General features: G+C 40.7%; 1 protein-coding gene across 2 annotated transcripts in view; it reads right to left on the minus strand.

The window, feature by feature from the left end:
* The window catches only part of RPA1 (replication protein A1), a 74645-nt gene that overhangs the window by 13808 nt on the left and 42258 nt on the right, over positions 1 to 18579 (minus strand). For both annotated transcript variants that reach the window (XM_027626599.1, XM_027626598.1), the window contains exons 6-12: positions 9669 to 9794; positions 6489 to 6621; positions 4767 to 4869; positions 2171 to 2239; positions 1829 to 2021; positions 1532 to 1671; positions 968 to 1116 (exon numbers count right to left, since the gene is read on the minus strand). In XM_027626599.1, the coding sequence (XP_027482400.1) occupies positions 968 to 1116; positions 1532 to 1671; positions 1829 to 2021; positions 2171 to 2239; positions 4767 to 4869; positions 6489 to 6621; positions 9669 to 9794 (913 nt within the window). The remainder of the gene's footprint in view (positions 1 to 967; positions 1117 to 1531; positions 1672 to 1828; positions 2022 to 2170; positions 2240 to 4766; positions 4870 to 6488; positions 6622 to 9668; positions 9795 to 18579) is intronic.

Raw genomic sequence — 18579 nt, forward strand, 5'->3', positions numbered from 1 at the left:
CAATAAGGACAAACCAAAGCTGTCGTTATTTCTGGTCAGACTACAAATAGGCCCTGCCTTCTAATGCCATGCCAGCTACCAGGATAGATACTCAGAGGCTAGCCTGAGTGACATGAACACTTGAGTAGCTGTTTCATGAAATCATTCAAATACTAGTGCTTCTAGTGGCTCACATTACACTCAGAATAAAAGTGAGAAGTCTATCACAGGAGCTAATTCTTTAAGTACTAAAACCCTAGGCCAGAGGTGGAACCCGACACAACTCCCCTGGGACTACAGCTATACAAATTATTAAAGCTCAAGCTAGTTAAAGTGTTTTCCCTGACCACATCAATTCTTGCATACCATGTTTCAGTTTGAAGTGCTCCTTAAAGGCAGAGTTTTAACACCCTACAAAGCTAGATATAGTGAGGAGATTTTAATAGGCTTTCCTCAGCCCCTGAGTACTTGGGGAATAACAATACAATGCCAACAAAAGCCCATTGTTTCCACCGCACTTTATCAGAGTCCAGTGAACACACACCAGAAGATGCGTTCAGCACCAAGTGGACAAAACAAGGAAGCACATTTCTTTCCCCATCCCCTGGGAGCCCACAGCTTTAAACCTAGGAAACAAAACTGCCCCCCACTCACAGTCCTGCACACAGCTGTGAGAGCCTGGCCGCCCCTTACTTTGGCAGGATCGAGGTCGGCTGCAGCACAGCACTTGCATTCTGCCGGCCTCCTCTGCAATATCTGGGTTTGTCATGGGATTACAGGTTTGTCAGTTTAAGGGGTTTAAGGGCTTTAAAGCCATTCTCTCAGAAGGCATAATGCTTCCAAGAAATATAGGGACTGCTCCATTCAGTAAGAAAGCCCTCTGCTCGGCAGATAGCTCACACACTGATCGTAAGAGCAAAAAGAGCCAGCTCTTCTCACTCAAAGGTCGGGCTCAAATAACCCCTTTGTTTAGTCCCATAAAACCTACCATCCACGAAGCTTATAGGCCTCCGGGATGTCAGGATTCACAATGACCGTGCTTGAAGACAGTACAGAGAGGCTCCGTCCACCAAAATCAGAAACTCTGGCTCCTTTGATAGCCATCACGGGTTGTCTAGAACCATCAAATCTATCAGCCTGAATAATAACAAAAACACCAAACAAATACAGTGAACAGGTGTCACTAGCAGGAAGAACACACAGAACATTTTTATAGAAAACAAGGAAAACAGTCAATAGCAGAGTAAATGCAATAAATGGTACATGGAATCTATCCAAGATAACCTCTCACCCAAGAATCTGTTCCAAGATACAGTAAAACTAATCTAGAGTTAGAGGAAAGATCATTTCACTGTGTAAGACTAAGATCACAGCGTATTTCACAAAGTAAATCAAATAAAGGATTTCGGATATTCCCTGGCCAGCTCAATCCTTCTTTAGGGAGGGCCCACACGGCCAAAGCCCCACAACTCTTAAGACACGACAGCTGCCCGGCTCTCTACTAGGTCTCTGCCTTCTGCACATGCTCTGACTGCTCAAGGCAACTACTTACATCCTCTCCCCACAGAGTAGTGGTGACCACTTTCCCTGACATGTCCATCAAATAGATATTTCGCTTAGAAACTTCTCTGTTGTTAGATTTCACTGTGATTTTGGTGGCATCTTCGTAGCTCTTGCAGATCCCAATTATGTCTAAAATACAGGCACAATGTGTTAGCAAAAATGGTCAAGGCACCCATTACAACATGATCAAAGGTTGAATGGCAAGCACTTCAGTCGTACACGTCCCTTACATGTTGCCAACAAAACCAGTAATCACAACTCTCTTTGCTCTCATACGCAGACTTACCTATAAGTGAGTCTTTAGCCTTGTTCTCCAGCTCACTAATCCCTGTGAAATCAAACTGAACTGTAGGTAAATGATGACCATGTTCACAGGGCATGACAGAAGTCTCATTGTTGAAGGTCATCTCATAGTCATTTTTAACAGCTGTGAACTGTTTGTTAGCAATCTTCAGGGTGCCTTTGGAGATATAATAGACCTGCAAAAAGGCAAGCCATGGAAGAGGGGTAGTCCATCAGATTCAACAAACAACTCCTTACCACCACGCAGTTCTCCGATGAACGAGAGATCCCTCCCTCTTCCCAGTACCACTCAATGGTTTCAGTTCTCAATGTAACACTACCCTACCTTGTTCATGTCGATAAGGGGAAAGAACTTGTCCACTTGCTCATTGAAAGCAGTAGCTCTGATTTCACCCTGCAGAAGCATGCGAGAGCAGGTTAGAATTGTGCTTATCAAGTTTTACCCCTGATCTTTAAGGCAGTCACACAGGCACAAACAGAATGGGTGAGAGCTACAGACACCCCAGAAACACACATTTTATAGTCACATATTCAAGTTATTCACAATGGAACAACCAAGGTTTAACTAGCCGATCCTGCTGTGGTGCTTTATTAACCTCAAGTTAGAGACCTAAAAAAAAAAAAAAGCAAACAAAAAAACACAAGAAACCTAGTGATTTTAATATTCTGACAACAAAAATAAATTCTGAACACTGAGTGACACAAATGAAGCCCACGAGGAAGTGTGATGAGCCAAATGATTCACCAGCTGCCCTCACGCTCCTACCAAGCAAGGAATTACATCATATTTGGGAGTTACTGCCAAAATGTTGTTAATACATCATGTTTTCAAGTTGCTTGTGATTTGATTTTCACTTTTACTTTTCCATCAGTCAAAATACTATAGATGGGGAGCCTGGCTGGCTCAGTTAGGGGAGCATGCGACTCGATCTCAGGATTGTAAGTTCAAGCCCCACGTTGGGTATAGAGATTACTTAAAACAAAAACAAACTTCAGATGGATAAGAAACTTAAAGAAAGGGCTGAAATTTTAGCGAACTGACAGATTAGACTGATAATCTGGTAAAAAATTAGGTTCTGATATTGATTCTGCCATCATACAGTCAATACATCTGGGGTATCAGTCCATCTTCCAAAAACAAACCACCTATTTTTTTTCTGCCTTCTCAGAAGTCTGAACCAATAGGAAATATGCAGCAGCTTGAAAACAATGTATCAAGTACATATTAGGAATTATAAACATAACTAACAGAGAAATGGCTAACAAGACTGTCAAGATTCCACACTGTGGATTTTTTGTCTCTTCATCATGGTTTGGTTTTGTTTAAGTAAAGCATAGAGTCTACAGAGGCAGAATCCAACTCCCACAAAACCGTTCACTTCTCAAGGCGGCTGGTGCATGCTTTCTGCTGTGGCCCAAAGCAACACTTTGCTCATAAGCAGACATCACTTCTCAGGGCTTCAATTTAGCCTGCAAACAGGTCAGACAGAGTGTCTCTGGTTTCTCTTGCTCATGAGGCTGCTCAAACATTTGAAAACTAATTTCTACTGCTACAAATGCTTTCATTTAAAATCAAGGATTTCAGGGGCGCCTAACTGGCTTAGTTGGTAGAGTGTGTGACTCTCAGAAATAAAATCATTAACATCAAGGATTTTAGGGGTGCCCGTGTGGCTCAGCTGGTAGAGTATGCAACTCTTTTTTTTTGCTGTTGTTAAAGATTTTGTTTGTTTAAGTCATTTCCACACCCAACATGGGGCTCGAACTCACAACCCCGAGATCAAGAGTCCCATGCTCTAGGGGTGCCTGGGTGGCTTAGTCAGTCGAGTGTCTGACTCTTGGTTTCGACTCAGGTTATGATCTCAGGGCTGTGAGACGAGGCCCTGAGTCAGACTCTGCACTCAGTGAGGAGTCTGTTTGAGATTCTCTCCCTTTCCCTCTGCACCATCCCTGCAACTCATGTGCTCCTTCTCTCAAATAAACAAATCTTAAAAAAAAGAGAGAGAGAGTCAACAGAGTCGCATGCTCTACCTACTGAGCCAGCCAGGCGCCCCGAGTACGTGACTGTTGATCTCAGGGTCATGAGTCCAAGCTGCACTTGGGGCATGGAGCCTACTTAAAAAGAATAAATAAATTAAAAAAAATTTTTTTGGGCGCCTGGGTGGCTCAGTCGTTAAGCGTCTGCCTTTGGCTCAGGTCATGATCCCAGGATCCTGGGATCGAGCCCCACATCGGGCTCCCTGCTCAGCGGGGGAGTCTGCTTCTCCCTCTCCCACTCTCCCTGCTTGTGTTCCTTCTCTTGCTGTGTCTCTCTGTCAAATAAATAAAATCTTTAAAAGAAAATTTTTAAAAATAACGTAACATGGGAGCCTGGGTGGCTCAGTTGGTTAAGCGACTGCTTTCGGCTCGGGTCATGATCCTGGAGTCCCGGGATCGAGTCCCACATCAGGCTCCCTGCTCAGCAGGGAGTCTCCTTCTCCTTCTCCCTCTGACCCTCTTCCCTCTCGTGCTATCCCTCATTCTCTCTCTCTCAAATAAATAAAATCTAAAAAAAAAAAAGTAACATAAAATAAAATAAAAGGATTTTATTTAAAACCTTTAACCCTTTGGGGCACCTGGCAAGCTCAGTTGGTTAAGCATCCAACTCAGGTCATGATCTCAGGGATGAGAGGTTGAGCCCCATGTCAGGCTCCAAACTGGGTGTGGAGCCTGCTTAAGATTCTCTCTCCCCCTCCCCCCACACAACCCGCTCTGGGAAAACAAAAAAAAAGACCTTTAACCCTTTGCTCCTAGACAGCATCAAAAGACTATAAGAGAGGAAAGACAATAATAACAATTATGTTTATTTCTGGCCTACTCCGGTTTTTCATCACACAGGCCTGTTTCTCAGACTGCTCCTATCTGCCCACTTGACAAATACTCACACTTTCATCAACTAGTTCTATGGAGAAAAGCTTCCCTTCCCCTCGGGAATTGCTCCAGGTACGGATCTGACTTTTGTTGGTAACTCGAGCACAGATAGTCCACCTAAAAATCAAATAGATTATATTAGTGCTCAGAGGCTTACCTGGGACAGATCTAAAAGGTTCCCTATCATCTTCCTATAGCCTTTCTTATGCATATTCCATTCTTCAATGTAAGCTGTATTTTAATCCAGCTAATTAAAAGCCCACGATGACATATAGGTTTGACAGTTTGTAGAATAAGCAAGTAGTAAAACATACAAGATGATTTAACACTAACTCATTCTCCTGTCAAATTAGTAAATTTATAAACTCTCTCCCTTCTCCAAAAAGCATCACCAAGGCAACGGTATCCCTTTAATGAAAGGTTCTAAGCTAGAAGATGCAGTAATACCAGCAATTATATTTTGCCACTATTTTCAATTATGGGAACTGATAAAACTGGTGTCAAACTTGTCTCCATTCTAACACACCTTGAATATATAAATACAAAATTATGGGACGTGGTATTGGTAAGCCACCAAAAGAAAACACGCTAAAGCAGTATGACCTCAGACAGAGGCCACTTAAAAAAAAGGAGGTACAGGGGGTGCCTGGGTGGCTCAGTCGTTAAGTGTCTGCCTTTGGCTCAGGTCATGATCCCAGGGTCCTGGGATCGAGCCCCGCATCGGGCTCCCTGCTCAGCGGGAAGCCTGCTTTTCCCTCTCCCACTCCCCCTGCTTGTGTTCCTCTCTTGCTGTGTCTCTCTCTGTCAAATAAATAAAATCTTAAAAAAAAAAAAAAAAGGAGGTACAAGATCCAATACCCAGTCCTGGGGCCCATACTGAACACAAGTGTTGGGCACATTAGTTACCTTACTCATTTTCCCTGCACTGCAAAGAATTGAAGATTAGATAAAAACACATCTGAAAGAATTCTGGAAAGAGAATGCACTAATTTTTTTTTTTTAAGATTACTGAGCCACCCAGGTGCCCCAGAACTCACTAATTTTTAACTGCTAAAATTAACTTTTAATGGAAAATATCTGTTCAGGGTATATTAATAATGTGGCTATACAAACAGTACAGATTCTCTTAGGCTACTAAATCATAGTAACAGTTTTTAGACTGAAAGTCACTTATTTATATCATGAGAAGATGAAACGCCTTCTGAATTACAAAAAATATTTATTTTTACTCATAAGACGATAAATGGATTCTTTAAGCATTAAATATTTTTCAATTCAAATTCTTTCAAAAGAAATGAAACTCCATAGGCTATAGCAGATTGCTTTTCTTGCCATTCTTTTATGGTAAGAGAGTTGAAGTTTGCCACAATTTGTACCCTCCTCCCCCGTTGGAGGAAAAAAAAAGATGGGGGCGCCTGGATGGCTCAGTCATTAAGTGTCTGCCTTCTGCTCAGGTCATGATCTCAGGGTCCTGGGATTGAACCCCCGCATTGGACTCCCTGCTCAGCGGGAAGCCTGCTTCTCCTTCTGCCTGCTGCTCCCTCTACTTGTGTTCCCTCTCTCGCTGTGTCTCTTTCTGTCAAATAAGTAAATAAAATCTTAAAAAAAAAAAATGATGAAACTTACTTTATGTATGGTAACCCCTACGTTCCCACATAAATAACTCAAGAGCCCGTAATAAGCTCTAACCTCACATCATAGACACATTCTGAACTTACTCTATGTGAATAACTCACTTGGATTGGTAAGGGGTGAGGCTGGCAATGGGTACCACTTTGACCTGTGTTCCTCCAGAGCTGTTCACGAGGCTGGTACCTCCAGCTTTTCCAAGTGTCTTTGAGACACCATAAGTCTTAGATGCAGTGGAACCTTTAAAAACAAACACAAAGGAGGACCATCATTATTCTATGTAAATTTTATATAAATTTTGTACTAACTCTAAATGACTGAGGTGTTGCTGGTGAAATCAAACAGAATGAGAGGCAAAGTTTTTCCTTTTTAGTAATCAAGAGATATGGAGATCAAATAGAGACCAAAACAGGAGGTAGAAAAGCAACTGAAAATGAAGGCCTGGGCACACAGAAGTTTACTACATTTGCTAACTGAAGCTCTGACTGAAGTCAAGATAATAATTATACTGAGAATAGACAATGCTCTTTCGGAGGCCCATCCTTCTCCCCCCCCAAGATTTTATTTATTTATTTGACAGAGAGAGAGAGTGAGAGAGAGAAAAAGAGAGCACATGAGCAGGGGGAGCTGCACAGGGAGAGGGAGAAGCAGGCTCCCCACTGAGTGGGGAGCCCAACGTGGGTCTCGATCCCAGGACCCTGGGATCATGACCCTAGCCGAAGGCAGACACCCAACCAACTGAGCCACCCAGGCGCCCCAGAAGCCCATCCTTCTTAAACTGTCCTTTGTATCAGTGGGCAAGATAATGGGTCAGAGAAAATCAACCAGCCTTCTTGACCATAAAACTGATAGCAAGTCACTAGATGCATAAGAAAAAAAAAGCAAGGGGCGCCTGGGTGGCTCCGTTGTTGGGCGTCTGCCTTCGGCTCAGGTCATGGTCCCGGGGTCCTGGGATCGAGTCCCGCGTCGGGCTCCCTGCTCGGCAGGAAGCCTGCTTCTCCCTCTCCCGCTCCCCCTGTGTTCCCTCTCTCGTTGTCTCGGTCAAATAAATAAATAAAATCTTAAAAAAAAGAAAAAGGAAAGGCTAGGAGGTAAGGGACATACTGAATGAACCATATGAGGTAAAGGATACCTATCACAAATGGTTTACCTTAAAACGTCCTGGGAAGACTCCCGTGTTCCACAGGTCTCTGGTACTGAAGTCTCTAACGAAGTCTAGGGACTGGGTTTAGCTAGGAGCGAAGGACAGGAGCCCTTCGGGTAAACACAACCAGGCGGCCGCGCGCCAGGATCCCCTCTGCTCTTTTACCCAAGCCTGAGCAGCTACCGTGCGCTTGGAAAGAGCAGGTCACTAGAGCCTACAGACACATGAGCTCCTTTACATGCACAGTTTCTATAAAGTTTCAGCCTCCAAATTCAGAAAATATAACTTCGTCCAATTACTTGATATCTTCTCTACCAAAGCATTTCTTTAGGATGGAATTTGGCTGGAAATGTAAATCTACCATTATTCAGCATTTCTTTTTCTTTTTTAAAGATTTTATTTGTCAGAGAGAGCGAGCGAGAGTGAGTAGCACAAGCAGGGGGAGCAGCAGACAGAGGGAGAAGCAGGCTCCCGGGCTGAGCAGGGAGTCCAGTGTGGGGCTCGATCCCAGGCCCCTGGGGTCATGACCTGAGCCGAAGGCAGACGCTGAACTGACTGAGCCACCCAGGCGCCCCCAGCATTTCTTTATTGAGTTTCTACATCCTGTAAGACACTATTCTAGGTATTTGTAGCACTTAGTAAAAACTATACATAGACTGTCCTGGATCTTACCATTTTCTACTCTAACTGGGGAGTCAAGAGAGAACTATACACACAACAGTAATAACTGCCTCAAGATTACACAAGGAAGCACATGAACTCTGAAGAATGTATGTGTGTGTATACATACCTAATATTCTCTATAAGATACAGTTATATGTCACACACACACACATGCTTCCCCCTCAATACACAGCCAGTCTTTTACTCTTTCGCCACCCAGTTGATGTGTGTTTAGATAACATTAACTGATTTTTAAAAATAAATGTTAACATAAGTCAAAGATAGACAATTTGGAAAATAAATCTGTGGGAGGAGGGAGAAGAATAACATACTATTTGTAGTTCAGCCTAAAGAAGTGACTATTAGATTATTTATCATCTTAGATACTAAATCTATTCCATGACCTCCTTCAAAGTACGTAATTTGCGAGTTGTATATAAATAGATCCACTTATGGGGCGCCTGGGTGGCTCAGTCATTAAGCGTCTGCCTTCGGCTCAGGTCATGATCCCAGGGTCCTGGAATCGAGCCCCGAGTCAGGCTCCCTGCTCAGCGGGGAGCCTGCTTCTCCCTCTGCCCCTCCCCCGCTTGTGTTCTCTCTCAATCTCGCTCTCTCTCGCTCACTCTTTCTCTTAAATAAATAAAATCTTTAAAAAAATGAAATCAATAGATCCACTTATAAAGAGAGATAGATAGAAGGTACATTAACAGATATTGCAAGGTAGATAAAAATATCAAAGACCAATGGGGAAAAAGTCCCATGTCCTGAAAGTTTCACAACAATATTAGTGGTGTCTTAATCTTGCCTTTCTTAAAATCTCAGCATTCAAAATTAGCAATAGTTGAGGGGAGGGGAAGAGGTGGAGTATAAGAAGCTGTGACAGAAAAAAGAACCTCTAAAAATAAATCCAACCCAAATCATCATTTTCAATAGTAATTCATAAGGCGAAGGCCAGAAAGTAAACAAAATGGTTCCATTATAGCCTCTCAGGACCTACTGCAGAGAGCGTTAAAGGAAAAAACTATTTCTCATCCATGAGACTGGGAAGCAGAACCTATGACCAATATAAATGATACCATCTTCACGTTAAGATAAATTCCGATGAGAACTCGAAATGGGAAACTTGGAGAGAGACAAGTGGATTCCAAATAGTTAAAAGGCGAGAATTTAAAAGGTATGTAAATTCGCAAAGTCAAGAAAGTGTAAAATGTGAGACTTGAGAAAGTACCAGATAAACTATTATTAACAGAGAACAGTATATCATCCTGATAAAAATAAGCATATTAAGTATCTTTAAAAGACTATCTTTAATCATTTGTTCAATCATACACTTTACAATGAGAACTGGACTTCTCCTTTGCAAGAAGCAACAGTCATGAACGGCATTTTGAAAATTCCCTTTAGTCCCAGATTACATTTCAAAACATTATTCAGAAGCCTGATACATATAATTAGCACATGTCCTCATGTGGCCATTTACCCATTGCTGAGCTCCCATTCTGCTGCTGGGGCTTGCTGGCTGGTGGGTTGGCCGCTGAGACCGAGGAAGGAACTATCTGCTGCTGCCCATGTCCTGAGGAAGGAACTATCTGCTGCTGCCCATGTCCTGAGGATCAAAACAAAGACAATTTTAGTGCAAATAATGCAGGTCAAAAGATTTAAACTTAAGTAGAAGAAATACTCTGAGAGAGTGTAAATGTTTTATTTTGTCAAAGACTCTCATGGGTCAGAATTCATGCTGGGGTAATTCAACTGCATGCAGTCAATCAGCTAGGGGTTCACTTCTGTTTTCATTATATAAAAGGTTGGCTCCATTTACCTTTCACCTGCTCATAATTGATAGCTTTCAGTTTTAATGAGGTTCTCCCCTAAAGCTTTGCGCATTTCTCCTGCATGAACCTGAAGTAAAGTCACTGGGCTGAATCTGTGACATTACCACTATTTCCATAGCAACAAATCGATGTCATCAACAGAACCGTGTTCATGGCAGGATCTCTCAGAAGAAAAAGCTGTGTGGTAAGAAAAACCTAAAAGCAGTTCAACTGTCTCTGAAGTGCTCCTGCTTCAAAGGAAAAGGAGACATTCAGAAAGGATTCTACCCTTTCCCTGCCAAACAAAGCAACCTTATTTTGCAACTGACAGTTGGTGGGAAATACGAGTTGAAAGAGCCTTGGGTACCATGAAGTGCTAGCGCACCGTCACAGCAGGGAGAGACAAGATGGAGTTCAGAAGCAGGTGTCAAGGAAACAGGAAGATTAAAAGGAAAGGAGGGGAAAGGAACATATCTCTCAAACAGAAAATAAGTGCCATGCCACGAGACTATTTATTTGTCCCTCACCCTTCCTACAAATGTTTATGAGTTGAAGAACGTTAAAATTGCAAAATACACCTAATTAAAAAAAGAATAGGTTTATGGCATTTGATTTTGCTTCTGTGAGGGGCACTAAACCTAATCTAGGCTGCTCACCCAGAGTGCCTGCAGCACACAAGTACAGCTCAAAAAGATTTCCTAGAAAGTCCTACAAACAAAAATGGTGAGCCCTGCTGAAAAGGCTCCCTGCCTGCCGCCTTGTCTCTGCCTTCTCCGATCCCGAGGCTTATTCCTGATGGGTTTCCCAAGGCCCTCACTCAAATGGGCCTATTATAAACTGACTTCATTTCCTTCTGCCAATATTTCTCTTAACTAATACAACAAAATGATAGTTAACTGTGCTATTAGAGCAAAATAAATTTAGCATAAAATTAAAAAGGTTAAAACAGAATTGCTTATTCTTCAGTTCTTCCTATGGGGAGAAAAATTAAGACCTTAATTTTATTTTCTTTAATCCCCAATTTCACACATCCCACCTCCCACCTCCCTTCTGGTCACCATTAGTTTGTTCTCTAGAGTTAAGGGTCTGTTTCTTGGCTTCTCTCTTCTTCCTTTGTTCATTTGTTTTCTTTCTTAAATTTCACATATGAATGAAATCATATGGTATTTGTCTTTCTCTGACTTATTTCACTTAGCACAATACTCTCTAGTTCCATCCGTGTTGTTGCAAATGGCAAGATTTCAATCTCTTTTTACGGCTGAATAATACTACATTGTATATGTGTAACATATCTTCTTTATGCGATCATCTATCAAATGGACACTTGGACTGCTTCCATAATTTGGCTATTGTAAATAATGCTGCAGTGAACATGGGTTGCATGTATTCCTCTGAATTCAAGTTTTTGTATTTTTTGGGTAAATACCCAGTAATGCTATTACTGGATCCTAAGGTGGTTCTATTTTTAACTTTTTGAGGAACCTCCAAACTGTTTTCCACGGTGGCTGCACCAGTTTGCATTCCCACCAACACTTGTTTCTTGTGTTGTTCGTTTTAGCCATTCTGACAGGTGTGAGGTGTGAGGTGGTATCTCACTGTAGTTTTGAGTTGCATTTCCCTCACGATGAGCGATGTTGAGCATCTTTCATTGTGTCTGTTGGCCATTTGTATATCTTTGAAGAAATGTCTGTTCATATCTTCTGCACATTTTTTAACTTGGTTATTTGTTTTTTGGGTACTGAATTGTATTAGTTCTTTATATATTTTGGATGCTAAGCCTTTATCAGACACGTCATTTGCAAATATCTTCTCCCATTCTGTAGGTTGCCTTTTAGTTTTGTTGACTGTTTCCTCTGCTGTGCATAAGCTTTTTATTTTGATGTAGTCCCAATAGTTTATTTTTGCTTTTATTTCCCTTGCCTCAGGAAACATATCTAGAAAGATGCTGCTATGGCCAATATCAAAGAAATTACTACCTATGCTGTCTTCTAGGATTTTTATGGTTTCAGCTCTTACATTTAGGTCTTTAATCAATTTTGAGTTTATTTTTGTGTATGGTGTTAAGAAAGTGGTCCAGTTTCCCCCACACCATTTGTTGAAGAGACGGTCTTTTTCCCACTGTATATTCTTTCCTCCCTTGTTAAAGATTAATTGATCACATAAATTGTGGGTTTATTCCTGGGTTTTCTATTCTGTTCCCTTGATCTGTGTGTCTATTTTTGCGTTAGTACCATATTTCCTTGGCTTCTATGATCTGTAATATAACTTGAAGTCTGGAACTGTGATACTTCCAGTTTTGTTTTTCAAGATTGCTCTAGTTATTCAGGGTCTTTTGTAAATATTCTATACAAATTTTAGGATTATCTGTCCTAGCTCTATAAAAAATGCTGTATTTTTTTTTTTAAGATTCATTTATTTATTTGACAGAGAATGAGCAAGGACATGCACGCGCAGGAGGGGCAGAGGGAGAGAGAGAGAATCTCAAGCAGATTCCACACTAAGTGTGGAGCCCAATGCGGGGCTTAATCCCAGGACCCTGGGAGCATGACCTGAGCTGAAGGCAGCTGCTTAACTGACTGAGCCACCCAGGCGCCCAACATGTTGAAATTTTAAAGTAAACCTTTTCTTAAATCAGTAGGGAAAAACTGAGTTGCTCAGTAAATAGTATTGGGGCTAAGTAACTGGAAAAAAATAAAACTATTCTTACTTGCTTCATGAAATATATTCAGAAGACTCAAAAGATTTAAACATTTAAAGACGGAGCCATAAAAATACACAAACCCCACTCCACTCCAGTTCCACGGTCTCAAACATATCTAAAGTCATAGCCTCATTATCATGCCTGCTTCTTGCTGAATAGGACATGGTCACGGGATCGTGCTAACCACTTAACATTTAATTTCTATAAAAACATAACTAACCTTTATCAGGTACCTAGAGTAATCAAATTACAGTGACAGAAAATAGAACAGTGGTTACTAGGGACTGGCAGGAGTAGGGAATGGGGAGTTATGGTTTATCGGGTAGAGAGAGTTTGAGATAATGCCCGGCTGGCTCTGTCAGTGGAACACACAACTCTTGATCTCAGCTTGTGAGCTCAGGCTCCACACTGGATGTAGAGATTACTTATCAATAAAATCTTCAAACAAACAAACAAACAAACAAAAAAGTTCTGGAGATGGATGGTGGTGATAGTTGTACAACAATGTGAATGTACTTGATGCCACCAAACTACACATTTAAAAATGATTAAGATGTAAATTTTGTTGAGTATTTTACCACAATTTTCAGTAACATAACTTGCCTATTTACCTGTTCTAGGTTGAACATTTTTTGACATTTTAATATATGAGTTAAAATGAATGTATTATAATTTCTTTCTTTCTTTGGTGTTGGGGATCTTTAATTAAAAAGCAAACAACACTACACAAAATACCGTTGGTTACTTAACAACTAAACTAGGGTAATGGTTGTTGGAGAAATATCTATAGAGTACTAGGAGGGGGGGCTCAGCTGGTCTTTGTTCAGAAACTTCAGGCTGAACACATATAAAAATCCTAATGTTTAAATGCCTGCTAGTCTACATTTAGGTAAATAAATAAATAAATAAATAAAGCTACACACACACACACACACACACACACACACACTCTCACTTCATTTGCAGTTGCTAAAAATCTATCAAATCTTTTCTCTCCCAACTCCATTTTTACCATACACCTTATATACTTCTTTCAAATACCAGTTTGGTATATAAGTTGTTCACCCCCATTTCCAATAAGGATAAGAAAAAAAAATACAGAGAAATGCAAACTGCATAGCTAGACATCTTACCCAAATATAAAATACTTCCAAACAGTTGAAATAAGGGGGAAAAACATGTACCTAAAGAACAAAGTATTCTATTTAAAAATTTTGGAGGGGTGCCTGGGTGGCGCGGTCCATTAATCATCTGACTCTTGGTTTTAGCACAGGTCATGATATAGAGCCTGCATCAGGCTCAGCGCTGGGTGTGGAGACTGCTTAAGATTTTCTCTCCATCTCCCCTGCCCCTCCCTACAAAATAATAATATCTAAAAAAAAAAAAAGTATCAAAAAAAAAAAGTATCAATCAGGCTTTTAGTTTGTGTTTAAAAAGCCATCCATTTAAAGGTAACCATCAAGGGGTGCCTGGGAGGGGAGTCTGCCTCTCTCCCCCTCTCGTCCTACCCCTGCTCGTGCTCTCTAAAATAAAATAAATAAAATCTTTAAAAATTCGGGAATATTTTGATTTGGGACAAGTGCAATTAACTGCTAACTATTTAAAGCAAAATCTTGTTTATAGTGAGGATAAGACCTGAAGCCCAAATCCCTGCCCCATAACAGTTCTCTAGTGAGGACAAGGGTCTTGGGTTGAGAGTTTATTCCTTAAGAACCAAGTGTTGTTTATTTACCAAAAAAAGAGAAAAGAATAAAGAAAAAAAAGCTGGGGCAAGGGGGATGACAAGTTTTATACAAAAGTAGTACAATGGTAACTCCCTTTGGTAAAAAGTGTAATAAATGTCTTGTATGTCTGTTCACAGGTACTAAATCTGAAGCTACATAGAACTATGGTACACAAGAAGCTACAGCAGTTATGTTAGCACAACAAAGCTTATTTCTTTCTTCTTTTTCTTTTTTTTAAAAGTAAGCTCTAGACCCAACGTGGGCCTCAAACTCAGGACCCCAAGATCAAGAGCTGTATGCTCTATCAACTGAGCCAGCCAGGCATCCCTAAAGCGTATTTCTTTTAATAAAAAATTGACAGTATGTACATTTTTTACACTAAGGTAGATTAATAAGGAGGCAGGTACAAAACAATCAGAATGGCTGATTTGAACTTGCTGAGAGGTTGAAACCAGGGGAGAGAGTAAAGGGTGCACAGCAAGGGATTTGTTAGGAATCAAATCCACAGGTGATTAATCCCAAAGCCAAACTGCAGGTCCCAGATAAAATCTAATAGGTGATCTATGTGTTATAATTTCTTATCAGTACATAATATAATGGTACAGTCTATTACAATAGTTGGATTCTCAGGCTCAATGAAGCACAGTAATGTAAGAAGAAACCAATTAGACCATGTAACATATATTATAATAGCTACCAATCCTTGAGTGCTTACTATGCACCAAATACAAGGTTAAGTGCATTATTCCATTTAATCTTCAGGCCTATGACAAAGACAGTATTATTATGTTCACTTAACAGATGAGAAAACTGGGTTAAAGAGGTCAAGTAACTTGTCCAAAGTCATACACAGCTAGGAGGAGGCAGAACCTAGTCTTAACGAGGTTTGTCTAACTAGATCCATTGACTTCACCACAATCTAGTTAATTTTTAATTGTAAGCAACCAATTCTGGCAGACAAAATTCTAGTTATATAGAACATAACTAATAACCATAATACCTAGTAGTCAGGAAAGTTACTGATCCATTCATTTATGAGAGCAATCCTTAACTGCTGCCCTGGACCATACTTGCAAAGCTGGCGCAGGAGACAAGAAACAGTACTGAAACCAAATGGACGACAGAAGTCCTAGTGCATTCTAAACAGTAACAACTGCCTTTAATTTAATGTACTGCAACACAGCTGCTGACCATGAAACCTGAAATTAGTCTATGGCTAAATGAAAATCTTTCTAAAAACTGAAATTATACCCCAAAGCAGTAATGTAGAGCGTCAACTAATGCTAACCTTCTGTTTTGTGCCACCTGCAAATGAAACCATTTCAGTAAGATGAATCAAGGTCATAATTCTTAGACTCTTTTGCTCTACGCTAGCTTCCTATCACTGTTTCTGAACCAGGGGAAATAGGACATTTAAAAGCAGACTCTAGGGACGCCTGGGTGGCTCAGTCGGTTGAGCAAATGATTCTTGGTTTCAGCTAGGGTCATGATCTCAGGTTGGTGAGATGGAGGCCTGCATCAGGCTCCCCACTCACTGGGGAGTCTGCTTCCCTTTTCCTTCTGCCCTTCCCCCTGCCTCACATTGTGCTCTTTCTTTCAAATACATAAATAAATCTTCTTAAAACAAAACAAAACAAAAGCAGACTCCAGCTCCTCAAGTTACCTGCATTCACACTGATTAAGTGAGGCTGGCTCAGTCAGTGGAGCATGCCACTCTAGATCTCAGGGTTGTGAGCTCAATCCCCACATTGAGGTGTAGAGGTTACTTTAAAAAAATTAAAAATATAGGGACGCCTCGGTGGCTCAGTCGGTTAAGCATCTGCCTTCAGCTTGGGTCATGATCCCAGGGTCCTGGGGTGGAGTCCCACATTGCTCAGTGGGGAGCCTGCTTCGCCCTCTGCCTGCAGCTCCCCCTGCTTCTGCTTGCACTGTCTCACTCTCACTCTGACAAATAAATAAATAAAATCTTAAAAAAAAATTTTTTTTAAATATATAGAGGATCCTGGGTGGCTCAGTTGTTAAGCATCTGCCTTCGGCTTAGGTCATGATCCCAGGGTCCTGGGATCGAGCCCCGCATCGGGCTCCCTGTTCAGCAGTAAGCCTGCTTCTCCCTCTCCCACTCCCCCTGCTTGTGTTCCCTCTCTCTTGCTATATCTTTCTCTGTCAAATAAATAAATAAAATCTTTTTTTTTAAAGATTTTATTTATTTGAGAGAGAGAGTGAATGAGAGAGAAAGCACATGAGATGGGGGGGAGGGTCAGAGGGAGAAGCAGACCCCCTGCCGAGCAGGGAGCCCGATGCGGGACTCGATCCAGGGACTCCAGGATCATGACCTGAGCCGAAGGCAGTCGCTTAACCAACTGAGCCACCCAGGCACCCTAAATAAATAAAATCTTAAAAAAAAAAAAAAAGCAGCTGCCTTCAGCTTGGGTCATGATCTCCTGAGATTGAGCCCCACATCGGGTTCCCTGTTCAGTGGGGAGTCTGTTTCTCCCTCTCCTGCTGCTGCTGTGCCTGCTTGTGCTTTCTCACTTCTGTGCACTCTCTCCCTCAAATAAATAAAATCTTTAAACACACACACACACACACACACACACACATATAAAATGGTAAGTGAGCCACCAGCTGAGAAAAATTAGCTAACAGACATGGAGTATACAGTTACAAAAACTCAATTTCTACTGGCAAGTACTTTCTTAACAACAACTACAAAAAAATAAAAGTCAATCCAATAATTAAAAATTCCCATTGGCAGAAAATGATCAGAATCAGGCTGAAAAAAATTCCAACTAATACCTTTCAATAATGAATAATACATTATAACTAAGTATTTCATGAGAAAATTAAGTAAAATATTGTTAGAAATAGTGTAGGTACATAGCAATGGTATACATAATGACAAAAATATATAGTGGTAGATACGGGAGTTTAAAATCATCCAATATTATATGAAACATGAAATGTGTTTGAAGTTTTATTTCTCACATTTGGAAAATTCTGTAAGTATCTGTATTTAATGTGGTACTAGTGCCAAACAATTTCAGTGCACATTTTGGAATTCCTCTGCCTATTTCCTGGCTGGGTTCAGTCCATTAATTTTACCACTCACCTGATATGTCACAGGTTCTGGGTTAAGTACTCGGAGGATACAAATCTAACTTTACTTCTCTCTTCACTAGTAACAGTTTCCTTGCCATCACAATAGGCAATTAGAAACCATTTCTGTGAAATACACCTTAAGGTAATAGCCACAGCAACAAAGCTATTTCCATGATGGCCCAAGTAACAAAGTATTATTGATCTAGTTACAAGGAAATTCAATAGCAAATAATCCAGAACAGCAAAACCGTCTCTCATTCCTCTACACTTTAACAGACCCTGAAGAAAGGAAAGAGCGAGCGGAATGGAGTATCGAGACAAAGGAGTTTTTCCCCTAGTGCTATAGTTCTGACCCCAAGCGATAATTACCTTTCAACCCTTTCAACTCCATCTTTATCTCAAATACTTTTGCACCTGAAACACAAAATGTCCAAAGCAACCACTCAAATACAACATAAAAAAACATTAGAAATCTGGCCAAAGGTGATAAAGTTGAGCACCATCATCTCTCCCTCAACCCTACTGCATCCAAGATTTCATAGAGATGCTAACCACTGCTTTGTCCTGAAAGCTAAGATAACCAATGTGCCCCTTTTAACAAAAGTTTACTACTGCAAAAGAAATGTAATGTTCCAATTTAAGATTTTAGAACTTAACCTAAATGGGCTCCAGCTCTCCCTCTCCAATTTAAAGCACCAAATTACTATGTTTTGCATAGGTAAACATTAAAATCTAAAAGGTTCCATTTCTGGAGGAAGAACGATGACCAAGTCTTCCCACTTCTAAAAATCATATAGAGCAATAAGAATGAATAGCCACTCTATACAAAAATGTCCCACACAGAGACTTCATCTTCAGTGAATTGAGGGGGGGCAGAGAAAATTCACAAATTCTAAATGATGTGAAAAGTGAAGCTCAAAACACCACAAACCAAGAAACCAATTTTAAGACAGAAGCAACATAGGTGATTTAAATAGAAAAATGAAATCATGTCTAAGTACTAGAATAAAACATGGATGAATGCCCTAATAACTTTAGAGTAAGGAAGACCTTTCT

Source organism: Zalophus californianus, chromosome 16 (genome assembly GCF_009762305.2).
Source record: "Zalophus californianus isolate mZalCal1 chromosome 16, mZalCal1.pri.v2, whole genome shotgun sequence".
NCBI lineage: Eukaryota > Metazoa > Chordata > Mammalia > Carnivora > Otariidae > Zalophus > Zalophus californianus.